This window comes from Hakea prostrata, chromosome 6 (genome assembly GCF_041222555.1).
Source record: "Hakea prostrata isolate BN-2017 chromosome 6, UWA_Hpros_2, whole genome shotgun sequence".
In the NCBI taxonomy this organism is placed as follows: domain Eukaryota; kingdom Viridiplantae; phylum Streptophyta; class Magnoliopsida; order Proteales; family Proteaceae; genus Hakea; species Hakea prostrata.
This window is the reverse complement of record NC_142605.1, coordinates 33,407,768-33,421,477: the sequence shown is the minus strand read 5'-3', so window position 1 is coordinate 33,421,477 and position 13,710 is coordinate 33,407,768. Positions and strand designations below refer to the sequence as shown.

General features: G+C 36.8%; 1 protein-coding gene across 1 annotated transcript; it reads left to right on the top strand.

Moving 5' to 3' along the window:
* Positions 1–2,580: 2,580 nt before the first annotated feature.
* On the top strand, positions 2,581–13,441 carry NS1 (Class II aminoacyl-tRNA and biotin synthetases superfamily protein). Its single transcript, XM_089158608.1, has 15 exons — positions 2,581–3,130; positions 3,264–3,332; positions 4,472–4,582; positions 5,846–5,950; positions 7,145–7,282; positions 7,433–7,513; positions 9,089–9,166; positions 9,274–9,342; positions 9,463–9,537; positions 9,746–9,829; positions 10,004–10,090; positions 11,511–11,606; positions 11,695–11,769; positions 12,109–12,235; positions 12,911–13,441. Exons 1-15 carry the CDS (start codon positions 2,702–2,704, stop codon positions 13,024–13,026), a joined length of 1,740 nt encoding a protein of 579 aa, XP_089014734.1. The 5' UTR covers positions 2,581–2,701; the 3' UTR covers positions 13,027–13,441.
* The last annotated feature ends 269 nt before the right edge of the window (positions 13,442–13,710 follow it).

The window sequence follows — 13,710 nt, the reverse complement described above, 5'->3', positions numbered from 1 at the left end:
TCGCCAAACGACAGATATAATCATATGATTATATGAAAAATAAAAAGACAAATTACATGAGAGCCCCCTGATTTCCCAATATAATAAAATATTTGGGGACCCAAAATAGTGTGATATTATGTCGCGGATGAGCGCGAACAGACCCCCCGAAGGGGTTAAATGGTGTATATTATGGCTCGACACAACCGATCATAAAAATGACAGCAACCAAAAGTCACCGAAAAATTGTCAAAAAGTCATCGGAAAATCGTTGAACTGGCAAAAATATCGGCAAAAATCAAAGCTTTTGTTGCCGGCTGTATGAGTTCTACAAATGCAGGTGTTGTTTGATGCCTGAAAAGAGGAAGAGAATCATGATTCGAAGCTTTCTCTTTCATTTTCTCCGACTTCGAGATGGGAACGCCTCAGGTCACAATCATCACTGCTGCAACTCTACAAAACATAAAATGGAGTCTTTTGAAGCTAGATTTTATCTTTGCAATATTTTCCAAATCGTTTATTTATGTCGGTTGCTTCTCATATTTGATCTCGCAATATCTCTCTACAAAACAGAAAATGGAGGAGATGATTTTATGGAGGTTCCACCATCAAAAGATGCTGAAATGTCCACAAAATGTTGTCATGTAGGTGGTGTTGCCAGCCACCGACACACGATTTTTAACCGACATTTCGAACCTTGGTGTCACCCCATATTTTTAATAAATGTCGTGAGTTGTTACACTCAGTCCCATGCCATTAGGGTTTTCCGATTCATTGATTTGATGGAGACAACTATTATAAATTCATCCAATTTCTACCACTAAGCATCAAATAGCGGTTATAAGAATAAATCTATCAAATATCGCATATATCAATTAAAAACACCTTAGTATAATAATAGTATAAGATAACAAACATATCTTATTTAAGATCCATTGGATATAAAGCACAACATAATATCTTCTTTAGTCTCCCACGAAGAACAAACTTGACTTGATGTTAGACCTTCTTCTATATACTCATCCCTATTAACTGACTCGATGGAACAACCTCTATGAACTAACACTTTATGTGCAAATAATAATATAATCAATTAGAATTTACAAGAAGGATCTAGCATTCTTTATATAGGCAAACTCATTAATCGATGGAGAGAATTGTTAGAAATGAATCAAATTTCTACCACCGAGCATTATAGTAGCGGCTTGATAAGACATGTTAGAGCTTGTTCACATTTGATTGAAGAAGATGGGTGAAGAGGGCATTTCTTCACTCATCTCTTAAAACAAGCTAAAGTCAGACACATGAGAGTAAAGGGTAAAGTAGTCTATTGTCTCTGTTTTATACTTGGAATATCATTCCCTAAAATGTCGCCACCGAGTAATTAAACTATCCATGCAGCAACACTAGAGGTGTAGAGATCTTAGCGATTCCACCACCCTCTGTCTCTCTACCTCCTCTTCTTATTCTCTCTCCTTCCTCTTCTTAAATTTTCTCCATTCTCTCTCTTTGCACTTCTTTCTTCTTCTTCTCCAGTCTCTCTCTCTTCTTCTTCGTTCTTTACCCGTTATCCCCCTTGCACATTTTTTTCTTCTTCTTCTTCTTCTCTCTCTCTCTCTCTCTCTCTCTTCTTCTTCTTCTTCTTCTTCTTCGTTCTTTACCCGTTATCCCCCTTGCACATTTTTTTCTTCTTCTTCTATGTTCTCTCTCTCTACTTTCTCCACTCTTTACCCGTCCTCTCTCTTCGTGTTACCGTGTCTTCCCCTCCCCCCCCCCCCCCCCTTTTTTGATGTTGTAAGCTTGTATGATGTGGAAGTTCCTCATTTGAATTTGGAGTTTCTAATGTGCATAAAAATTTGATCACCACAAGTTACTAGCTTCCAGATGCTGCTATCACCACCAAAGTCCCTACAACTTCCATACCCAAACCCATGCCACAACAACATTAGTTGAAAAATCTAGAGCAAGGAAAGTCACGTTGGAAGTCAAGTGACGGCACTCCTTGGCACTTCCATCCTCCAACTGTCCATCCTCCAACTCGATCCATTGGATGCTCATGGTATGACGCTTCTCCACTTGTGTGGCATGTCAAACTCCGCATTTGTGATGTGTTTTTGCCCATTTGGATGCTTGTGATGCATGATGCATTTTATGTATCTTTTGAGCTTATTAATTAATATTATGATTACAATGTTTGTTCTAGGGTTTATTGGGATTGACCCATACCTTAGCTTGAATGATCTTGTCTAGTGCATGTATGACAGATTGGTCAAATTCCTCTTCTTAGTTTTGAATGTTTATATTTAAATCTTGTGTTTTCATGCATCTATCTTTCTGTATTCATTTTATTTTTAGTTGTGTTTTTGTATCCTTTAATTTTCAATAAGTAGACATCACAAACAATAAAAGCCACTTAACAAATGTTAGAAATGAGGGAACAACAATAATGAATTGTAAAATTTGATGAGTAACTGTAGTAGCAACAATAATTATCTTTTTTTTTTGGGCACAACAGTAATTGCATGAATTGTAAAATTTGATGAGTAATTACAGGAGCAACAGTTATTATAATTTTTCTCCATCGAGAGGTGACTCGGGTCCAACTGTCCAAGTCGCGAAAAAAAGAAAAAGAAAAAGGGGGCGGATAGTAATTAACGGAGCAAGGAGCAGCGGTCACAAAGAGGCAACGGTCGAGGCTGCTAGGAGAAGAAAGCAGAGGTTAATGGCAGCTGCGTTGGTTCCGGCTTCTTCTTTACTTCGCTCAACCTCTCGTTTTCTTTCATTCAGCAACACCAAATTTCATAGAAATGGCTTTCTAGTCTTGAAACCCCTCTCCACTAATTTTCATTCCTTGCAGTCAAACCTTCACTCTCACCCTCTTTTGGGATATAACCAACGTGTTCATAGTCGAAAGTGGTTCTCGAGATCTCTATCTTCAGGCGAATCTGCGGCGGAGACTGCGAAGACGCAATTGCTCGAAAAATATCCCAACGTTAGAGCTGACGAGAAGGTCGGAAAATTCCAGAAACGTTTGAAAATCGTTGATATAAAGGGAGGCCCTAATGAAGGATTGGATCTTTTGGGTCATAGTCGCGTCATCAGGGGTTGGGTTCGAACTATTCGAGCACAGCGCAGCATTACGTTTATTGAGGTTATAAATTTGCAAACCTGTTGAGCTTGTCTTAAATCTTACTCAATTTGTTAATGACTGCATTAAGAAGTACTGAATTTTATGCTACTATTGAAGTTTAGAAGTTAAACAAATATGTATTTTGAATATTCAGGTTAACGATGGTTCATGCCTGTCCAACATGCAATGTGTACTAAACTCAGATGTTGAAGGTTATGATGAGGTATTGCCCAGTTACTTGTGTCTGTTTGAATTAATATGAATGTTTCAGATAGTCTTAAAGTTTGCGGTCTTTTTTTTTTCTTCCCAGAGAAGTAACAGTCTTAAAGTTTGCAGTCTTTTTTTCCAAGAAAAGTAACAGATCATCTTGTTTGCTATATTGGTAATAACATTTTATCTCCTAGGATACGCCTTAACCCTTGGGGTGCATAGACTGCACCATACAGAAGTTGATGAAGCCACACAAAGTTACATCTTTCCACTAATGGGTTATTAGGATATAGGAAGGCGTGGGAATTTTGACATTTGAAAATGTTTCCTAGGATGAACTGAAGTTACTTAAGAATCTAACTCATAGGAACCCAATAATTACTATTCCATCCACAAATAGTTACAAGAAGGTCTGAGTCAATGCTTTAGCTTTCTGCTTGTTGTAATCTTTAGAGTCTTGGTGAGTTGCAGGGAGTCTCTGAGAGAAACAAATTGAAGACACTTGTTTTACACATTATTTCTATATTTCTCTCTCTTTAGATTGTAGTTTTATGCCATTCTGTATTTGGGAGTTCAAACTGTTTGAGATCTCATAACATTGTCAAGAACTTATGATGTCCTGTGACAAGCATGAATGACGATTACAATAATGATGATGACTGAATTTTTAAATTACTTATATCATGCATGTAGAAGCATTTATTGTTACAAAACTCCCGACGTGTTTAACAATTTTTTAGTTGCTTTGCGTCATCCAGCGGATCTAGACTTTCTTTCTTTTTTTTTATCGAAATTGTTTACCAAAAAATTTAAATCAATTCAAAACAAGAGTCTGCAGACAAATGGCACTGTTTACAAGCTTCCGAAATGTACATTGTAAGTTTAAGTAGTGGAAGAACTATACCGGTAAAAAACCACTCCAGTGCAGATATGCATATGTATGTGTGTGTCTATTATATATACATAGCCACACTATCTGTTATGCATCTTTTTGGTGAATTTTTCTTTGGTGATTGTACTATTTATTTATTACCCTCTCTATCGAAATTGGTTCCAAAATAAATAGGTATTGAACATCATTGATTTCTTTGATATTTTTGTTTTCACAGATATCAGGATTTCTAATAGTTCGGTGCTTGAATTTATTATTAGGTGGAATCTGGATCTATCACAACTGGTGCCTCTGTATGGATGGAGGGTACTATAGTGAGCAGCCAAGGATCTGAGCAGAAAGTGGAATTCAGGGTTACAAAAGTCAAGACAGTGAGTAATGTCACCCATATTCTTGAACAGGGAAACTATGTGAATGACATTTGGGTTCTTCTTTACATGCTTTATTCTGGTTCTTTTAGCTGTGCAATATTTTGAGATGCTGGTATAACCTTGGACAGTTGAGAGGATTTATGTTGGAAATGCTGGATTGTTTAACTATTCAAAACATATGGAGCTTCTTGACATAAATTAGCTGATGATGTTATAACTTCCCCTCTTTTTTATTTATTTTTTAAAGGGTGGTGGTGGTGGGGTTTAGGGGGATGGAAGAGCACACTTTTTGAAACAGGGCTTTGTTGAGGCCTTTCAAGTTCTAGACATATTCGTGTTTGGGATTTCACAAGACAGCTCCCATGAGCAGTACTTAGGGGAGGCATAAAGTTGGTTCTGTCATGATGTTGTCATGGAAAGGTCTATGAGCCTGTTGGGTTATTTTTGTAAACTCTTAACTCTTACATTCCTTGAAAAGTTTCTATCATTGGTGGAGAGGAAAATAAGCGTGGAAGTGTTGGACTTGGCTATTTTTTTAAAGAAATACCATTTTATCATTTTGATGCGTCATTCAAGTGGGTTAAATTTAAAGTTAATTTTATAACCAACAAGCTTGTACAAAGGTTCATTGAACAGAGATTTAAATGTTGGTGAGAGTCTAGATTTGATAGATGTTATGAGGAGCTCTTGCAAGGTTCAATTATTTTTCCAAACTAGCAACTTTGGAAATTTAAATTTTGGTTTATGATGATGAGGAATCACTACCTCTTGAATGTGCATTTACTGCTTAAAGAATGCTTAATGCATTTCTCCTTTACTTCTTCATTGCTCTTTTGCGTATGCTATCATACCTTTGAGTCATAACTGTGTCCGAAACTTCATATATGCCAATGAGAATCCAAGAAAAGCAATCACTGCCACACTTAAGTTATTCCTTTTCTGTATCCGGGTAACATTTTTGTATGATGGATGTTTTGGGTAGAGCTGCAGAGGCTTTTCCTTTGTTTAGTTCTTAAGTTACTCAACAAAAGGGACAAATGCTGAAGGGAGAAAAATTATGTCTGACAGCTTATATTATTGTTTCATATCTTGAAAGAAGGGGAAAAATAACCTAAGAAGTGTAGGCTTCCTTTATTTATCTTTATACTTTTCTTTCTGTTGTTCACTGACTTTTTGACATCTAACATGTATAGTTTGTAAATATGTTTCTGCTTGCTGTAATTTATTGTTGAAATTTTGGTGTACTTTATTGACCTTTTTTAGGTTGGGAAAAGTGACCCTTCGTTTCCTATTCAAAAGAAAAGGGTCAGCAGAGAGTTTTTGAGAACCAAGGCCCATCTTCGTCCTCGAACAAACACATTTAGTGCGGTATGCTTTCTGCTTTTAATTGAATATATACAATCTCTTATTTTTCTTTTTTAAACAGATAGTTCTTGAACTTTTGGTTGGAAGATTCTGCCTCTGGCAGGAAGTTCTGCAAAAAGAGAATTATAGGAGTTCTTGCTTGTCCTTCCTTAGTTTGGATCTACATCTTTTGTATTATGTATTCCTTGTGTTTTCACTTCATTGGCGTTATAGATTGCTGTTACATGATATGAGACTTACAAGAGCAGGTGAATAATTATGGATATCAATTCTCATCTGTTCTTTTGCTATTTAAGTAGAAATCTTTAAGATCTACTCAAACTTATATATCTTTTCTTCTTTGATATGTATCCTTGGTTGGCTGTTTGCCTGTGATTCTTTCTTTTCTCCTTCCTTCTGGATACTCCCCATCCCTCCATTTCCTTACTCTTTGTATTGATTTCTTTATTCAACGTCCCCACAGTACTGAATAGAAAAAGGTGAAAAAGAGAGGTAGACCCAAGCCTTAGAATGGAGTGGGCCACACTAGGCAGCAACTCTCTTGGGTTCCTGTAATACCTCTTCAACTCTACATCACTAAATGCTCTAAAAATTGAGACTCTACAACCTTTTTTCACCCTCCTGAACCAATTTACCATTACATAATTTATTTCCTACTTTAGATGGATGGTGAACATTATAGGAAGAATGGGATAACATAGCAAAGAGATAGAAGTCTATTAGTAAATAGTTAGAATCAAAGATAGCACTGGGTACACAGCATCACAAAATGAAGATGACAAAGCAAGGCGCCCGGTCTCAGTCAAATTGATATGACCTCATATATGTAGAAGGCAGATTCAATGTTAGAGGTAGGTGAATATGAGCATAGGCTGGTGAAGTAAAGGCTGGGGAATGCCCCTGTTTATTTTTATACTGGAAATTTTGAATAGTGGTTTCATTAATGATATTTGTTGCTCTTGAACATATAAGTTTGTTATGCAAATGGAATGGCCTCTGTGATCTGTTGTGTATTGATGTATCACAGTGAATCTCTATGTCCAGGTATCATATTTTCTTTCCCTTATGTTTTCAATGACCTATCATGTATTGTGGTTATCACTGTCTAGTTTTCTCACAAGTGATGGTACAGTTCTTGCATTGTCTCATTATTGAGGGAATAACGTGGTTTGTTTGAATCATGCAAGTTTGTTTTAGGTTGCAAGAGTGAGGAATGCTTTGTTTCATGCTACTAACAAGTTTTTCGATGAAAACGGATTTGTCTGGATTTCAAGCCCAATAATCACTACTTCAGATTGTGAAGGAGCTGGTGAACAATTCTGTGTGACTACTTTGGTACGTATGCTTTAACAGGGTCTCTAGCTCTCTTAAGTATTAGTTATAAATTACGTTTTGTTTCACTTTTATTTTGAATTCTCACCTTACTACAGTTTTTGAAGACTTTCTACAAGTAACTGTCACTTGAATTATTTACTTGAACCTTAGATTCCAAACTCCGAAGGAGGTACTGGTTCACCAATCAACACCATTCCCAAGACAGAAGGTGGTCAAATTGACTGGTCAAAGGTGAGTCAACATTCTACCACTTTTTGTCTAGTCTCTCTCTTTCTCACCTTGTCATGACCAAGGTCGGATTTCATTTGGACTCAATGTTACCAGGCTAAACATGGTACAATGGTACAATGTTGTACCATGTTTCATATGATGGTTTCAGCGGGTTTTAGGTGGTTTCACCTGGTTTTTCATGTACAGCCCAATAAACAGAATTACAATTTTATTTTTGACTAAAACCTAACACAAAGTGGTTTTCTTGATTTGCACATTGCCCGGCTGTATGTGGACGAAACTCGATTATTTATTTTCCACACAAATATTGAGAAGTTGTCAAATCTCAATTACAATTTACAGTTACAACATTCCTTGAAATTCTCTTTTTTTTCATTGTGATACTGAAAAAATTCAGTCAACTGATTCAATTTTGTTTCAGAAGTAGGTTTGAGATGTGACCGAAATTTTGCAAAATCTAGTACCATGTTCTTGACAACAGATTGAGTATATATTTCTTTAATAGACTCTGAGAAGAGAAAATGTATAGATTATGGAGTTCACCTTATGATTTGAATAAAATGCTTCAAGCACTTCTGGTTTTCAAGTAGCTGGCTTACTTTGATATTGGAAATCAATCACAGCTAATTCTTCTCAATATGACAACAACACCATATCCAAGCCTTATCCCAACGATAACAACATCTGCATTCTGCACTAAATCCCATTAGTCACACTCAAAACCTTCCACACCTCTTGAGAAAGGAAATGGGAGGAAATAGATAACAAGTACCAGATATACCATAAATTGAATAACAATTTGATAAGAGTAGCAAATTCTTAGAATTTAAGCCAATCCAATGGATAAATTGCCTGGAACTGGGATTGAGACCTTTGTTCCTGTTAATCATCAGGTCTGGAATTGAGCCCAGATTCTGTGCAGAACCGGAAAGTTCAAGGTAATATTTATAACAGATTAATTATGGTCCTACCACGACTGTAGGCTGGAATTTCAGCCTGCTCCTCCCTCTTGTTAGTCCTGGTTCCTCCTGTCTAAATTGTGGTAGGTTTCTTACCTAAAAGCTTATCTTAAAATGTTCTGAGAATTGCAAAACTGCCAGGGTGCACCTTGTCTGATTTTTAATTAGTCTTACTGGATCTATAAGGACCTAAATTAAGATTTTGAACTTTGCTGCTGGATTAGTTGGAATTGCTTACAAGATGTTGATAAATTTGGTAGCATGATATTTTCTCAGTCAGAGGTTGATGCCTGGTGGATTGAGAATTTGTGGAGTTTCAGCCTGGTCCGCACTTTTGTTACAGCCTTACAAGCCCTGCTTTGCCTAGTTTCAGAGGGCTAAGTTGCATCAACTCTTTTTTCTTTTTTGTGTGTGTGTCAAAAAGCTTATCATGAACTGTTCTCAATCCATTGAGAATGATGTTACCATCTAAATTTGCTCCAAATTATTGCCTACCTTGCACTGATGTCTTTCATTATTTATGTTCTTGTCATATTCCTGTTATCTGTTTCTATGGCTTCTGAAATACTGTATTAATATGTGCTAAAAAACAATTATTTCATTTTTCTTGTAACAGGATTTTTTTGGAAAGCCAGCATTCTTGACAGTTTCAGGACAACTGAATGCTGAAGCATATGCAACGGCTCTTTCTGATGTATAACTTCCTTTTATATGTTTGTTTGTCTCTCTTTATTGTGGAAAATTAATATTTCTTCTCGCCTGATCATCGCTGCATGGCCAAATAATTGTATTGTTTGCCAGGTATACACGTTTGGTCCCACATTTCGAGCAGAGAACTCTAACACTTCCAGGCATTTAGCTGAATTCTGGGTATCTTCCCCTTTTTTGGTTGAGTCTTATTTTTACTTTCCCTCTCTCACTGCACATACACAATTTATTTCATTGCATGATTGCATAATGAAGCAGCTTACTTGTCTTTTTTTCTTCAAGATGATTGAACCAGAACTTGCTTTTGCTGATCTGAATGATGACATGGCTTGTGCAACCGCCTATCTCCAGTATGTAGTATGTTACTTTTCCACATCTGCTGTTTCACCCTTTTTCTATGCTGAGATTCTGATGTTTTTCTTGCATCTCATGTCTACCCTTTCAATGGGCCAGAGAATGTGTTTAGTGGGTGGAAATGGGTTTTTGAATTAAGGTTTGTAGTGTCCATTTTTGGTCCTTAATCTCATCTCTGGAATGTGGAGTAATATACTTCTCTGCATTGCAGGTGAAGTATGTTCTTGAGAACTGCAAGGAAGACATGGATTTCTTCAATAAATGGCATTCGGAAGGAATTATTGACAGATTAAGTGTATGAGCTTTTATTGTAATGTATCTTCTTCAAGATTCTGTTGTATCTTGTAATCTTTTCAAATTGATTAAAAATCTGCAAGAAGTGTTTGCAATGCCTACATATTCTCTTTGGACCATAATCTGTCTACATGATTGTTCTTACATATTTGTCATCATCTTTTCTTTTGTACAGTACATTGTTGAGAAGGATTTTGTGCGATTGACGTATACTGATGCCATTGAGCTTCTTCTCCAAGCGAATAAGAAATTTGAATTTCCGGTAATGTTTTTTTCTTGTATGTGTAAATCATTGAAACAATTACGACTGGTAGATTCATTCTACAAGTAGTATTCAAATGCGATAAGTTACTGTCATCTTTAATTGGCCTCCCGAAGTGATTCTTTTTTTCTGTATTGAAATTAGACCAATTTATTTTGCTAACCAGGATTTGATCTTCTATGAAGTCCATTGTTTTCTATACAATATGATTGAAAATTGAAGTTCAAGTATTATCCAGATGGGTGTAAATCACCACCTCCATGATCCTACATGAATTTGCTGATCTTAGCGTTCCATCTAATTCAATCACATGGCAAAATGATGCAGCAATTCCATTTGTTGGATGGGCAGCTGACAGTTTGGATAGGCCACCTGTCAAATTTTGACTCAAATCCAACTATATATTCCCCTAAGTATTGGCATGCATTTCCATGTTAGTCCATGCATATTTTTGGTAGACCGATTGGTTGTGATAGGGAGTCCTAATTAAAATAGGACTCTCCTCTCCTTCCATCTTTAGGATTTTTTTAGTTATTTCTTCCCTAATCTGTTTTGAATTCCTATTCCCTCTCTAACTTGGTTCTAGTCTATGATTTGTAAATCTATAAGTACCCCATTATGGTGAATGAATGAAATAATCTTTGGACTGCAATATTCTCTTGGTTTGCATCACAATCACTACATTGCACTCTTCCCTAAGACTCTACTTTTTGAGTTCTGTTTGGCATTTGGAGAACTTCATCTTGGCTGAAACTTGAATTGCAAAAAGGTGACCTAGGGCTTACTTATCCACAAAAATTGGGCTTAGGGCAACTAGATAAGTTGTTCTAGTTGGGTGGGCTTGCGATATTTTACCCTTAATGAAATAACAATATTAAGAGTTATGCAATAATGCTATAGTTGGCAAATAAACATATTCTCATTCTCAAAGCTTGTGTAGGTATTCCTATAATTGTGAACATGTTGGCGTAGCCTTCGCAGAGAAGTGTTGTTGGTGGCAGTAGTGATTTAAATCCCATAATTGTCTTCATCCATTGTCATTATGCTAGGAAAGAATGGCTCCATCGCAGAGAAGTGTTGTTGGTGGCGGTAGTGATTTAAATCCCATAATTGTCTTCATCCATTGTCATTATGCTAGGAAAGAATGGCTCCATGTCTTAGCCTTTTCACAATCACAACATTCCCTGCTGGCTTCATTTATTTTTTGCTGGGAGAGTCTGTTCCTTCAGTGCTAGTAGGCTTTTATGGAGAAATATTATTCTTGAAGTTGTTGTTCAAATCATTTGGTATGTTGCAGGAATTGGATCGTTAAGTTTGGGACTTCTAATGTGTACTCATCATTTATTAAACATGAACTTTATCATCTGGATTTTTACAAGAAGGCATATTCATTTTTCTGTGGGTGCTGATCCTTTGATAGGTGAAGTGGGGTTATGATTTGCAGAGTGAACATGAAAGATACATCACTGAAGAGTATTTTGCTGGGTGCCCTGTAATACTCACTGACTATCCGAAGGCATGTCTTTGTTCTGGATTTAGTGTACTGGATATATTGGAAATTTGATAACAGCTATTAGCTCATATTACCAAATTAATACTTTCAGGAAATAAAAGCATTCTATATGCGTCAAAATGATGATGGGAAGACTGTTGCAGCCATGGATCTGTTGGTTCCTCGGGTAAGCTATGATTTCTTATTTCTTTGTTTTGTAGCATTGTGGTTCTTACTGGTATTTATAGGTAATAGATTATGAGAAATTATGTAATTATTAAAAATATGTTCTGAATAACTTGATCTTGTTTTCTATCAAAAACAATTGTTTAAGTTCTGCAATACATATAATTGTTTTGATTACTCGGAAAATGCTCTATAAAATGGAAATTATAATATTAGCTGTACAGGCCCATCTTGGGAGATCTGGATATCAAAGTGCCAGCATTTTCATGTAGCAACTGCATGTTGACCTAGCTATATGGATATGCTCTCCCTCTAATTCATCAGTCTCTTCCTTTATCAGATTGGTGAGCTTATTGGTGGAAGCCAGAGGGAAGAGCGTATTGAATATTTGGAAGCTCGTTTAGATGAATTAAAGCTCGACAAGGAAAGCTACTGGTGGTACCTTGACCTGCGACGTTTCGGCTCAGGTGAGGGGATTTTTGCCATATTGGAATTTCCAACTTCCTCTTTGTGTTGGTGTACGTTGAAATTGGTGGTTCTTTTTAAGTTGTTACATCCTTGCTGTCAATGGCACCATGATGCTTTCCTTCCATTCTTTCATGATATTCCAAGTGGTGGGGAGAATTGGCGGGTTTCTTTTTTTGGGGGGGGGGGGGGGGCAGAGAATTTGTCAACAAATTGTACTGCCAATAACAAGGACACATTTGAAGGCTGAACTTGGTAATATGGGTTTTAAGGGGTTGTATGTCAGTTGGGGTGCTGTCAATGGAGCGCTAGGTCTATCCTCCTTTACTTGGAGGCAACAAGCCGAATAAGCCAATTGTCTAACAGTTTCACAAGAATGGCAAATCCTCTACGTGATCTTTTTTCTCAAGGTTTATATTTTCCCTGGTCCTTTTCTAATGACTAGCAAAATTGGTTGCATGGAGCAAAATGTTTCAATGATCAGCAAACGCACCTTAACCCCATCCTATCCTAACCATCTGTGTTATGAAAGAAGGTTGAGCGCCATACCGTACAACACTTATTTCATTTATACACACAGCAGCTTAGTTTTCACCTTGTAGGAATTTTCATTCATTATTTCCTTTCCATGAGGCCTTTGGATAGCCTGAAACTTGATTAATATTTCTTCTCTGCAGTTCCTCATGCAGGTTTTGGATTGGGTTTTGAAAGGCTTGTGCAGTTTGCAACTGGTATAGACAACATCAGGGATGTTATACCTTTCCCCAGAACTCCTGGTTCTGCAGAATTCTGAATCCAACCATTCATCACACTTAAATTATTTTTTGTAGGTTGATATGTCTTCTTGTCTATAGCAAAACCTCGTTGAGTATATAAGTGTCCAGTTTAACTCTCCCCCAACCCCGCTGCTCAGAAAAAATAAAAGAAAAAGTTCCAATTGTTTTAATGCTTGACAAGGGTTCAATTTGAATTAAAAATTTGTCTTTGAAAGGTAACTTGACTGTTTGAGAAACAGAATGAAGATTAGGAAAGTTAGGTATTCTGAGAACCTAACACTGCACCTGGGTGGCAGGCCATGTTACTGTAAGAATTGTAAATAGTATCAGTTCCTATTGCCGGAAAGGTTTACCAAAAGGATGCATATGAATGTTTGGGCAACTGAGAGATGTCATTAGAGTAAATGACAAGATGTGGGGTTGAGAATTTATGCATGGATGACCTAATTTTTGCTTGTTATAATGTATGGTTTGGCTAAAAGCAGATCCAACATGGTTGATTTCATTCTTTAACCTCTTGAAGGTTTTTAGCATAGAGATTCCTTCCTATGCTGCTCTTGTAGGAGAGCAGTCTGGGCCCTCTCTAGCTATACGATCGCTTGAATTTGGTGGAACTCTGTCCTGGACACCCCTGGTACCAACTAGATTTGCTATTCCCTCTCCCTGTTGGAGAGTACAAGACATGCTGGATTAAGCTACAT

Coding starts and splice junctions, on each gene's coding strand:
- NS1 (XM_089158608.1), top strand. CDS start 2,702: ATGGCAGCTGCGTTGGTTCCGGCTTCTTCTTTACTTCGCTCAACCTCT. Junction 9,538..9,745: donor CCGCCTATCTCCAGTATGTA/GTATGTTACTTT, acceptor TCTGCATTGCAG/GTGAAGTATGTTCTTGAGAA. Junction 10,091..11,510: donor ATAAGAAATTTGAATTTCCG/GTAATGTTTTTT, acceptor ATCCTTTGATAG/GTGAAGTGGGGTTATGATTT.